At 38.6% G+C, this 13,300-nt stretch overlaps 1 protein-coding gene across 1 annotated transcript in view; it reads right to left on the reverse strand.

Annotated features, from left to right (window-relative positions):
- AGPAT5 (1-acylglycerol-3-phosphate O-acyltransferase 5) overlaps nt 1–13,300 on the reverse strand; it is a 55,360-nt gene that overhangs the window by 25,092 nt on the left and 16,968 nt on the right. The window contains exons 4-5 of the mRNA XM_040059605.1: nt 9,304–9,393; nt 1,987–2,077 (exon numbers count right to left, since the gene is read on the reverse strand). Of these exons, the coding sequence (XP_039915539.1) occupies nt 1,987–2,077; nt 9,304–9,393 (181 nt within the window). The remainder of the gene's footprint in view (nt 1–1,986; nt 2,078–9,303; nt 9,394–13,300) is intronic.

The raw sequence follows: 13,300 nt of genomic DNA on the forward strand, positions 1-13,300 counted from the left end.
ACTAAATTATTAGACTTCATTATATCCCCATAAATAATGAAGTGCAGTTTTATTTAAAACCATAGCTTACAGTATGTCCTCCTCATTCCTGTGGCTGGCAGAACTATTGTGTGTTACTACCCTCCCTAAAACTGTAGGAAGTAAGAAGTCTCCCGGATCTCTTGGACACGCGCGGCAAGGCGTGTTTTTGGTGGAGCTCGGCGGTGTCCCGCAGCAGCGCGCCCAGGGAGCACGGCCATCGCTCGGCCTGCCCGTGCCCGCGGCAGGCCTGTGGCCACGGCGCCCACGCTGCAGCTCCAGCACCCAGCCGGCACTGCAGGGACGCCGGGGCTGCTGAGGGCGAGCCACCAGCCGGGGCCAGCAGCACTGCACAGCAGCATGGTGGGGCCCTGGGGAGCCGGGATCCCATGCTGCCGGCAGCCACGTGCAGCTCCCGGCGTACCGGGACGTGCCCTGGACTGGTACGTGCTCCAGGCTCAGCCCTCAGAACAGTCTGCTTCTGCTCTCAGGGTCGGCCCCTGCTTCTCAACACACTTGCATGGGGGATGCTCCAGTTCCCATGAGTATCTGTTTCTGTGTGGACATGCAGGGCAGCAGGGCCCCAGGGGAGCACAGACTGTTTCCCGTTCTCCCCACATAAAAAGTGGGGCAGAGGCCAACAACAAAAGAATTTAGCAGTGGGGAGAAGGAGATCAAGACGATTCTGCAACAGATTTGGAGATGCTTCCTGTTTAATAATTATCTATCGTTTTTAAAAGGCGTAATCGTTGCAAAATAAAATCAGAGCAGTACTGGAGAGAAAAACAGTAGAAGAAACAAACAGGTGCTCTGAAAGCACAAAAGCACTGTTTTACTGTTTTACAGATGGAAGAGATATAATTAAAAGGTGAAATAAAATAATAGGAAAACAATGAGAGCCTTTTCCCTGAAAAAGAAGGTGAGTAAAAAAAAATCCTATTAAACAGCCCCCTCCCTCTGAACTCTCAAAGAACCACCAACCTAAATGAAACATTTGACTTTCATTTCCGACAGGAAACTGAAGCGATGAACAAATACGTTATGACTTCAGCTCTCCTGCTCATACACGCAAACAAATTCCATTCTTCCCAAGGAGAAGAAAAGCATATATCCTTTTGGACAGGAGTTAACAATACTTAATAGCTTGATTATATCAACAGGCTGATCCACAGACTTGTGAATTCATTTCAGTGTGTCACAGAGATGGATTTACCAGACCTATTTGTTATACTTTGTTTACGTTTAGAGTGAATTATTTCACTTTTGGTCAACAGGAAAAAACAAAATCAGGAAACATGTTCACTGAACTGTTTGATTTAAAGTTTATGTGCATATGATGTGAGAAAATATGGAAAATCTTGGATTTTTTGCAGGTCTTTCCAAAGATGAAGTAATTCCATCTGCGGTTATAGAAACAATCCCACAGTGCCAACAATCAAAGTAACTCCAGAATGAAGGTCAACCAAGGCACAGTGAGACTGGAAGGTGAGCGAGGAACAAAACCAAAATGCCATAGGAGTACTAACACTAATTAAAAGTGAAATGATGGAAGACTTTAAGACACAACAAGCTCTATGCAAAAATACTCTTTATACTGACTAACAACTGTAATTAGAGCTGCAATATCAACTCAGACGGCCTGGTGCCCTGGTTCAATGTAGGCAATTCTTACAACCTTAAGGAGCAAGAAAATATGAAATACACAGCTATAGGCAGAAACTACAGCAAGTCTTCTGGAGCACTGTTACTGTTGTACAGTGCGAAATGCATGAAATATCTGTACATGAACTACTATAATCTTACTCTGTAAGAGAAACAGTAGTTTATACTATTCTAAACCTTTAAATATCAATCATGCAGGTTTAAAAGTCCAGATAAGGTGAGATGATCTTTATATTATATAACAACTTTATATAATATATGTTAGCAATGTAACAAAAGAATTCTTTAAATATTTTTTTTGCCTACCTTCCTTTTCAGCAAATGATTGACTATCCGCAATGACTTTTGGTATTTCTGGATTGTAACGAGTCCCCTCTGGAAAAATCACTAAATACATCTGTGGAATTTAAAAAAAAAAAAAAAAGTGACAAATTCTTATAATGAATGTAAACTGATTGCTTTTATAGACATTATCAACACTGGATAGGCCCATATTATATTTAGCTCACACCATTGACTGTTGTAAGAATCAAAAGAAAATCAGAATACTTGAGCTAAAATTTCTTCGCTCTAAGAAACTTACTATTCGAGGCTGAAAATAATTTCCTTTGAAAATACACCATAGAAAATACTCCATGTGATTTAGGGAGGGAGATAGCACGTGTCAACAGAAGTCAGCAAGTTAGGAGCAGCTGATATCAACAAGAGTATCAGCTTTAAGAAATTTTGACAAGACAGACAAAAACATTACAATGTGACCAACTCTTTTTTTTAATAATGATCTTGCCTCTAGTCTTTTCTTATAGTAAGATACAGTAATTCATTCATTATTAGAAATACTATTAATTAAAATAATGATAGATCTTATGTGCCTTTATGTGCCTCATTAAATTGGATATTTAATATATTAGGAATTCAAACTCATAGTTTCGCGTAACTTGAACTTTAAAGTCACATTCCTTTAAGCATGTGTGTCTGCAAGGTTAGATTTCTGAAGTAAATTCATTTGCTTGCCTGTTCATCATCAAACTCTCTATGGGTTCTCAAATCACTACACAGATAAAGGTTGCCTAAGTATCTATCTGCATATCTGACTGTAAAATTGTGTACCCAAATCGGAGCAGTCAAATTTGACAATTTTCCTTTTTTTTTTTGTGTGTGTATGTGTGTGTGTGTGTGTGTCTTGCATAATCTACAAACAAAGCTGATGCAAAACATCACTTAAACAGTGAAAATTTCATATTACAGAAGCAACTATGCTCACAAATGAAAACTGCTATGTAGTTGAACATGACACATTCATAGTAAAATGCCTACTGTAAATACTTCATTTATTAACTTTACAGAAAGCAGTCTCAAGAAACATTTGAAAGAGAACAAGATAATGGATTTACAAAACAGTTCAAGGAATATTATCAGTGATCAGACAGAGACTTTGATAATTGGGAGTGCACATCATATAAAGATGCAAAATTAAATTAAAACTCAAAAAGAGACACACTGGAATGCAACTTTGTGCTTCTGGCCCGCAAGACATCAGTGTGCACTTAAGGATTTGCACTTAACAACTGCAGAACAGCTAGAGAAAGGGCTGAATGCCAAAAGACAGGACCCAGTAAATGACCTCTCCAGAATCACCCCACAGTGAGGAAGGTTGAAAGGTGCACTGAAATACAGAGGTGAGAAGAAATCTAGGAAATGTGCCACCCAGAAAAGCCAGCTGGAGATCAAGAAAAAGGAGAGCTAAGTATATAGCCTAGAACCTGACAGGGGAAATAACCCAAAAATAAACATTATAAATAGCAAAACCAGTGTCAGTAGAGTAAAGAGAGGTAGGAGAAAGACTGAACCTGTCACAATATGTTTGGGGGACACTGGCAGACTGCAGAGGCAAGTGAAGTCCAAAAATATTCAAGGACCAACAGATATCCAAGATGCATACAGACTGGTGGTGAGGGAACAAAAGAAAATGGGTTTAAGAGTCAAAGTGCTTACTTTTTCATATATAACAGTAGCATAAGTACAGGGACAAGTACAGGAATCCTTAGACACAGATGTAGTCCACACTTCCCCCAGTCATCTATATATTTCATCTATGAAGTATAATGTTGAGATATCTAAGCGACTAAGTAAAACTTTTCAGAGTTAGCTGGAAAGAACATAATATTCAAATCCAGATGCATTTTTTTCCTTTTCATAAATGTACTTATGTTAAAATCTTGTAATTTGGATGCTTAAAATGGCACTGCAAGATGAGGTGCTCCAGTTCCACTCCTCCATCCCCATTAAAGACTGCACTGCTCAGCTCTAAAGGGTAATACAGTGACTGTAATAGGTCACAGAGCAAAGGAAGTGAAGCACACAGGACAGGAACACCATTCTGGGCACATAGCTCAGCACTTACGAGCAGACAATGTTGTTACTGGTCTTCAAAGCAGATAATCACCCCCAAAAGCTGATTACACAACAGGGAACAGTATCTGCTTACTCCAGTCCTGTGTGTGTAATACAAACCAGGGACTGAAATTATATTTCACTTATTCTAGTAAACCTCTAAAACACAAGCAGCCAAACACATTTGTTGACCAGAATCTGAGTATCTGAGTGGAAAGCATAAGACAGAGAAATGGCCTTTGCTTTAAATTCAGCATATAATAACCTACTACATAGCTCATTAGGACTGTTTTAACAGAATAGAATCCATGAATGTAAATAGATGACCTACTTACACTCACATACAGTCCTGCACAAAACAAAGATATCCTGCCAGTACAGGTAAGCCTACCAGCACCACTGGCTTTTCTCCCACAATGAGTAGCAGAAGTTAAATCCTTAAGCACTATTTCCAAAGACTGTAAGAACTACAAATCTCTTAAGATTTTAATAACTAAATAAGCTCCCCTGAACCTAGAATAAGAACTTGTAGAAATGTTTTAATTGCCTAGAAACACCAGCTGCAGTTTAGGCCATTTTTATAAAGATTTTCAATTAGGGCAATTAGCTACATAAAAATTACACACCTTATTGCTCCAAATTACAGTGCTCGTGTTCAAAACGGCAGAGACAGTTTTGGATTACCTCAGCTCCTGATTCATTGAGACACCAATTTTAACCCAAGCAATAGGTCCCTATACTCATGTATGTGGTACTTTCATTCCTTCTGTGGAATGGGTGGGTGTCAATAAACTTGGTATCTCTCATCAATTTAAAAGCTTCAAGGAGTGGATCAGGATTCATTTAGTAGAACCCTACTGATTCTTGTTGGAGCCTTGCCGCACTTGTTGTGCACTTGCCACAACCCACAAATGAAATGAATGGAAGATAGCAACTGCATTCTCCCAAACAGCAATGCTTCATTTCCTCACCACTGTCAAGGTCTCACAGGCAAAAAGAAACTGCAATGGCACTAACAAGGGACCGTGCTTCCAGAGAGGGGATGGAGCAGCTGAGGACGTCCCTGAGATAGACTGGAGTGCCACAAATTGAGCTGGTATGGGTGGAGCAGGGGAAAGCAGCGAAGCAACACATGCATCCCTTGAATACAGAAAAACCATAAACATACAGCAAGAAAAGGTGGCCAAGGGCTTTGGAGAACACCCTGGAATGAGTAGATACTACTCTGTAGAAGAACATAGGGCATGAAGGAGTGACTACTGACTAAAGGTATCTTGCATTTACTGTACTCTCCTTACGTGGTGAAGGGAAAACAAATATTTTAATTTATGAAATTAAAAATTGTCTTAAACAATGCACTTGCCTGATTTTAATATTATTATTGCTACTATTGTATCGTGACAGCTAGACAGGTTAATATCTGCATCCCTTTAGACCACTGCCTAGAAAGTATGCTTCTGGTGTACTGGATGAGAAACATTACCACTCAGATCAATAACCTAAAAGCATATGGTATGAGAAAGCCTATCTAGTATAATTGGAGCAAAATACAAAAGGTGATGTGGAAACAGCAGGCAAGGACCTCTGTGATTTACAAGTGTCAGGGATTTGCAAATCAGTAACTAAATCACAAAATTATTACATTAAACGTCATAGCAGTTGTATTAATGTATCTGTACCCTCTATGTTTTTATTGTTTGATTGGCATTTCTTCATTCAGTCAGCCTCTAAGTTTTTATTGTTTGATTGGCATTTCTTCATTCAGTCATAAAATAAATCATTGTCATGTGAATGACAAAACCAAAACACATCGTAATCAGATAAATATTGGCTGTACAGGGATAAATCCTACATCTCAGAATGCAGATTTCCTACTCTCAATGCATGATAAAAAAATAGAAGTGACATTTTCAGTTATCAAATTGAATAATTTGCTGTTCAGAAGAGTGAACTTTCTTTATATATCAAGTAGATTAAGCACATCAAGTAATCAAGTAATACCCATTCACTGGGCTTACATTCATCAATGGCTTACATGAAAACATTAACACAAAAGTGTTCTTTAAACACTGCGACAGTCTCTGCACTCACAACAAGACATAAGATTGCAATTTGTTAGCAATCAGTCAAATTTTACAGAATTTTAAACCAAATCACATCATCTTGAGTGAATTTTATCAAAGAAAGTCCCAAGAGCACCATTTAAGCGTATAATTCAATGAGAGTTTAAAAAGCAAAGTGACTTCCAGAATTAAGTAAGAAAATACATTAATTCAAGATCCCCACTAAGAAAACACAGATGCAACAGTGTTTCAGTCTGCTATCAGTTTTGCCTGTCTGACAGTGCTGCGCTGCATCTGGGAAGACGTGTGGACCAGAGCAGACCTGAGGGCAGGAAAAGGGGTTGTTTATAGCAGACAGGTGGGTGGAAGTCGTAAGACAAGGCCAACAAGGAGAATCAAGCAGTCCACCATTGCCTACACAAAAGGAGCAGAGCACTAATCAAGCTGTACTGTGCATGTAAGAGGCCAAGAGGCAGCCTCACTCTTACTTTGCCTGTCAGTTTTAACTGCAATTTACTTGTCATAATTTAGCAAAAAAACCCAAAACAAAGTCCACAGTGAAGCGATAAAGAGCTTGCTATGCTGAGGAGAACAGAGGACTGGTTATGTCTTCCTACACATCTTCGATTTCTTAATGGGAAAAGGGATGGCTCCAGACAGACTGAACATTAATCATCTGGATTCTTTTGTTTAAATTGTATGTGGAGAGAAATTGTAAATAACAACATGACCCCTAACACAGATTCCCGTCCATCTCTTCTTTATTGGTACATAAATCTTTCCTGAGCAGCTGAAAGGCCAGCGCATCTCTTGCACTACATTAAAGAAAGAACTCTACCACGTACACACAGAATGACTAAGCTACACCAGCTGCCCAATAAACTGAGGAAAGTCCATCCTGAGCTGTAGCATGCAGTGCATGAAAATTTCAGAGTCGTAGATTAGTTATTTTTTCATGAAGCTGATGAGTTCAGGGCATACTTGATCAAAATGTCTTCATTTTAAAAGCAATATGGTTGCTCGTAAATGTCATGCTAAGTAGCAGAACTGCATGAATAATGCAGTAAGGACACAGGTTATCATGTTCTTCTCACAGTACTAACTGTAGGTCAAAGGCCACTTAATAGCATCTACATTTAATTTCTCAGATAAAGTGGGCTATAAGAAGTTTAGCCTTCCCTCAAATGACAGCTCAATGGTCTGTGTCATTTATCCCTGCAGATACAAACATTTGCCTCAGTAAACTAGCTTTTGACAACTTTGGTTTTGTACATTTAACTGTCACTCCCTATATGGAGTGACTGAGAGATTTTAAACAATTATTTTCTGCAGCAGTTACACTTATTTCTCTTCTATACTGCAACACCTGATAATATGAGGTAAATGGCAACAACTGCCTGGTATGCACATCCAGGTTCTGTGCTCATTTCCAACACCACAAAACTCCCAGAGTTAAGCTGCAGAAAAAAACCAAGTGTACCCAAGTGGTCCCATATTTATTAAGTATTAGCTCTGATTGGTTAGGTAGAGGGTTTCAATCTAGACACAGCTCAGGAGGAAGAAGAAAGATGATGCCACAAACGAAGACTTCTGGATTTATTTCACTTACTAAACATATGGAAAGCAGAACTCACATCTTTAAAGAATAGCTTTATGCTTAAACCTCTCCTTAGATTCCAACTGTGCTACAATGACACACTGCAGCAAGGCTGAATACCATTTGCAGGTTTCCAAGGACATAATCAGATGAGTTCCTAAGCATATCTTTCCAAGACTGTATTAAAAGAAAAATACACATTTTTATAAAGGAGATTAATTTAACACAGACATCAAATAAAGACTCTTATCACAATGAAAGACTTATAATAACAAGAAACCCCTGTTTTTTATGGGGTGCAGAGGGGGAGCCAAAAAGCCAGACTCAAGCAGAATCTGACTCTTTAGCTAGCAAGAAATCCATGGGCCTATGCTAGAAAACACTTTGCTGGCTTATTTCATCCAGACTAACTAAAATGACCTTAACCAGCACTCTGCAGGGGGAAGAATTGCTTAGGGGGATGACTGCAAGTATGTTTCATACATCTTGCAAGCAGCCTTTGATTATTCTATTACACCACAAGTTTTACAGCAATTAGAATCTTTACCACTGACACATGGCAAATAATGAGGCAACACAAACTCTTTACATCCCAGGACCTTCCCTGGAAATGAGGGCCCAGGTTGCTACCATTGAACATGACCATCTTCTCCAAAAAGGGACACTTTATTCATTTAAGCCTCTCAGTAAGCACAAAGTCAAAACTCACTATCTCCAAATAAGAAAAAACCAAACCTATTATGAATGTCAAAACAAGCCACAAACTCTTTTTAACCAAGTCTCAGCTTTTAAAAGTTTTGACAATATGGGGAGTCTAAATCCTAATAACACAATTTTAAATAAAACGGAAGTTTAACTGTTCCATATCAAGGCTTGCTTAGTGGGTTTTTTCTGTTTATTTTTTTTTTTTAGCTTGGCCAAAAAGGAAGAAAAAAATTTAATGCACAGCAAGTAATGGAAGCAAAGCACAGTGATTCTAACCACTGAGCCACAAACCATACAGGGAGTCATGAGAAAAGTCACTTGGCAGTAACAGTCATTCTTCAAATAGAAAATTATCGTGAGTTTGTTTTGGGTTTTTTTCCCTCCTCCAGGCACAGCAGACAAAGTTATTCAGTTCTAAGATGTCATTGCCATTAAAAATGATTGATCATTGTGATGACTAATTAACATTTGGTAGGAAAGGTTCTTGACTTTTAGAACTCAAGCATATCAGTCTCTGACAAGCACACAGTAGTCAAAATGTTGTCTTTTGAAACAGAGGGTTTCTCTTTTGAAAGAGTGGTTTCCCAAGGAAGGTACTACAGTTCATGTTCTAAGTCCAGATCCCCCTTGTCCTCTACAGAGGGGATCACAAAGTTCTTGTCAATCATAAAGAACCAGTCAAATTTTTCTCAGTTTAATTAGAGTTATCACTCTAATCACAGAAAGTAACTGTAAAAACACAGAAAGAAAACAAATTCGTGATTACCATCTTAGTAGTTTGTGGATATCAGGCATGGCTCTTTTCTCCAACAAGCCCTTGCCATTAAAAAAGTCAAAGTAATGAGAAGGAAGGTGTAAGCTTACTGGAGTATCAGCTTTCATCTGGGCCCGCAACTTCTCTCTCATTTCTTTCTCATTGAATTTGGCACTTCTTTTTACATAGACTCCTCCATGCTATCAGAGAGAAAAAAAAGGGGAAAGCATTAAATATTTAAGTAGTTTGATGCAGAATAGCTGACAGAAGAACAAACAAGAGACAATGACAAGTCATCTTCATGACTCACGCTGCAAATTGCCTACAAGACATTTCCTCCTATCACAAAAGCATGTGAAACTAATTTTACATTTGTATATGCCTTAGTTCACAAAATCTGTTGAAATAAAAATCAGATATAAAAAACCTCCAATGCATAAGACGTTTGACATCGAAGTGTCTTGTTTAAAGGTGTTAAGTAATTAACTAGAAGGTGGCATTAGAAGTGACCCCAGGGTATTTACTCCCGGCACTGCTGACATGCAGCTGCATTTGTGTATCAAGTGAAAATCACTGAAGAAGAACTGAAGTTTCTCACATACAAGTACATACAGATCAATGCTTTCAATTCTATGTGCCTGCTCTAAATAGTAACTAATGCAAATACTGGGAATGCAAGTATCATACTTCTACATACAAAATTTATGAACAGCACGAAAGTAACTAGCGTAGTTCTTGAAACCCTCCTGCACTTCACTAGAGAACCAAACTTTTAATAAGGAAGTTATATACCAAGATAATAATTGAATAAGTAAACCAAACTCTTCACAAGGCAAAGAATTTTATAGAACTATTTTTAGTGAAAATTATTATTAAAAGTTAAACTATGTCCTGGAAGAGATTAATTTTATAACTTGTTGACACAATTTATCACAAAACTTCAGTAAAAGTACACACAAAGAGAAATTTGCCCAATCATTTCCCTCTTCCACCATGTTGTTTTACCTACAGAGAAACAAACATGCATCAACTCTGAACTACTGATACAATAAAAAAACAAAATTAGCTTCGAAATAACAGAATTTTAGGTTTAAGGTACATTGTTTTCATGGGTTTTCTAACTGACTCCATGTGGGACCCTCCTGGGGTCCCAGCCAGGGTCTCAGACCCCCCAGGGCAGCTTGAGGGATTTTCCATGTGCCCTGGACTCCAACAATTCAATTAACTTGGTAATAGTCTTTTCTGTTCACCATGACAACTGGTATCAGGATCTGTCAGACAGCTTCTGTCCATTTATGGTTTTACATGTTCTTAACAGAAAGGTGACAGTAAGATTAAAACTACTAAGATCTGAGCCTCATTCAAATACCTGATCTCATGAACAGATACAGTACATTGTAGAAACAGGGGTGGTGGCTGTGTGCAGAGCTGTGTCCATGGCATGGACAGGAAAAATTTGAGGGGTTAGGAGGAGATGGGCAGAAGAGGTGGCCGTGCTAAGTGCTTTCAGCCTTTGCTTTTCATGGTGTGGAGAGATGGCTGCTTAGCTAGTGGTGTTTGATGTGATTTTTGAGTTGTTCCTCAAAAGCTGCAGTGAAAGGGAACAGAAAGCCAATGATCCATTAACTGCATACTAAATATCCTGTCTTAACTTTATCATCTGTGGTTCCCTCCCAAGGTGAAGTAGCCAGCTATAACACTCAGCTCTGCTGCTGTGACTGGCAGGGGACCAAAAACATGAACAGAATTCCCCAGCTCACTAAGCTTGGCTGTGCCATGGTATTGGGACCATCCCACAAGCAGTTTAACAGTTCCAGACAGAGAGCAGCGTGAACAGAAAAACGTTTCTTCAGCTGTGTAGTAAACAGAAAGCCTCACGTTATCTCCACCCTCCACATGTAAGACTGTTTTCAAGATCTGGCACTATTAAAGGGAAACAGGAGTCTTAAGCGGACTTAAGTACAGTTATATTCTGAAACTCAACACAACCAGCCCTTTCTGGAAAAGGGCAAAGTTAGTTTGGTATGAGAAAAAATTAATCTACTATTTAAGACTTCCATTTAATGGCTAAGTCATCATTCTCTGTGAGCTCAGCTAGCTCAAGGTCTGAAAAATGAGAGAAACCTGGAATTGAGGTATTCCCTTATCAAATTACTAATCAGCTGCAGTAAACTGGAAAAATACTGAACCAACTTTTCTTTGTTTGATCTGTCAGCTTGGACAAACAAAGTTACTATTGGACTGTTTGGTCAGGGACACACACCATGACACCAAAGATAGATCTGGAGTCACATGTTGCAGTGCCACCACAGTCATATGTCAGACATTTTAATGCTCAGAAATAGATTTGCACTTCTCAAGCAAATGAGCACAGAGTCACATAACATAAGAACAGACAAGATCACAAGATCAGCGTTTGCCCCATTCACCCCAACTCCACCACTATGGCAGGTCACTGTGGCTCGGGGTGCAAAGCTAAAGAGAGGCAGGATATGTGGCTAAAACTCAGGAACAACCAAAAGGGTGCACAAGCTGATGCTGGATAACAGAAAAGATAAAGACATACTTCCTATGTTAAAAGTCAAGCAAACTGTGGGGTGTCAAAAACACTTTTCAAAATTGCATCCCAGCCACATCAGGGGTATAAGGTAAATAGGAATGAATTGGATGGTATATGTGAATAGGAGTGATGGGATGAATTGGTAGCACATGATAGGGGCAAAAAAAAAATTTAGATCCCCCAAAAATAATAAAGACAGTTTTATGAAAAGAAATGGGTTCTACCTAATAAATCAGACTTGGAACATAATAGGTTAATTTAAGTGTTTATTTTCTTTCCTTGCTATTAGATAGCTGCCTCAAAGAAGAATGCTAGTTATGTGATTGTATATAGCTCAAATTCCCCAATTTGTATTGCATTTCCTTTTCAGTAAGAGATCAAATATATGAACAGTCTTCAAAACAGATTTCTGGAAGTACTGTTTTTGAGGTTGTAATTTTTTTCCGCTGTACTTTAAAAGCCCCTCTCTCGGTCAACAATGGATTGTGTTTACAAATATACTTCCTTTGTGCCTGAATTTTGCTCTCCTGGACATCCAGACCACGTTTATTTCCAAACAGGATGTTTACCTGAGGAAGGGAATATGAATTCCGTAAGCATGGCGTAATTATGTGGCTCTGGAAACTTTTAGTGGAGTGTAAGTGACATCACTGACAGAACATCAACAGGAAGGGCAGGAAGTGTTTTATGTTTTTGCACTGTTTGGTGTGATAAAAACAATAAAAATACCTATTAGCTTGCACTGCAGGCCTTCTGCATCCCGTCTCAGTCATTTAAGCATATATGCATCACCGCTGACTGTCAACTGTGTCACTGATTTAAATATATATAAAAATATATATAATCACCACCCACTAAATCTTGCAGAAGTTTTATTTTTTGAGGATAAAAGCTGAATAGATTTTATTTAATACATACATGTTTTGATTAAAAATGCAGGTGACATTCAGATTAATTTCCACAGGAACCTCCTTTTAACAGTCAATATACTGCTCAGGAAACTGAGCACCGGATATTCCACATAGCAAAATAATTTTCCAAAATCTTGAAAAAAATAATTTCTGGACACTTAGTGATAGTGGGTGGAATATATATCCTGTTTGTATTTTAATTAAAGAAGACTTAAATCAGCCCCATTGTAAAGACTAAAGGCAAGGACAAAGAGCAAAATATTTCCATGCAGGAGATCAGTCACTTTGGTTGACAAAAAATGCAGAGAAGCGTTAAGGGCAAACATTAGACAACAGAGAATTCCATTTTCTCCTAATGCATACCCTTAGTGAGGTATGACAGGGTCTGATAGTTTGTAGTTATTTAGGGGACTGGAACAGCAGACCTACCAATAAAAGAAATTGTGAAACAGTTTTCTCATTTTTCTCTGCAGCATATACTTCTCTAAACATACCAATTTTAGCAGAAACAATGGCAACCACCCATGCTCCAGCCTAGATCACTAAGGTACTCATCCAAAAGAGAACAAAATTTTCAATCAAGCTGAAGACAATGGATCTGCAGCAAAGATGAGGGCAAGAGTAAATCCTCCTATT

Source organism: Hirundo rustica, chromosome 3, assembly GCF_015227805.2.
Source record: "Hirundo rustica isolate bHirRus1 chromosome 3, bHirRus1.pri.v3, whole genome shotgun sequence".
Taxonomy (NCBI): domain Eukaryota; kingdom Metazoa; phylum Chordata; class Aves; order Passeriformes; family Hirundinidae; genus Hirundo; species Hirundo rustica.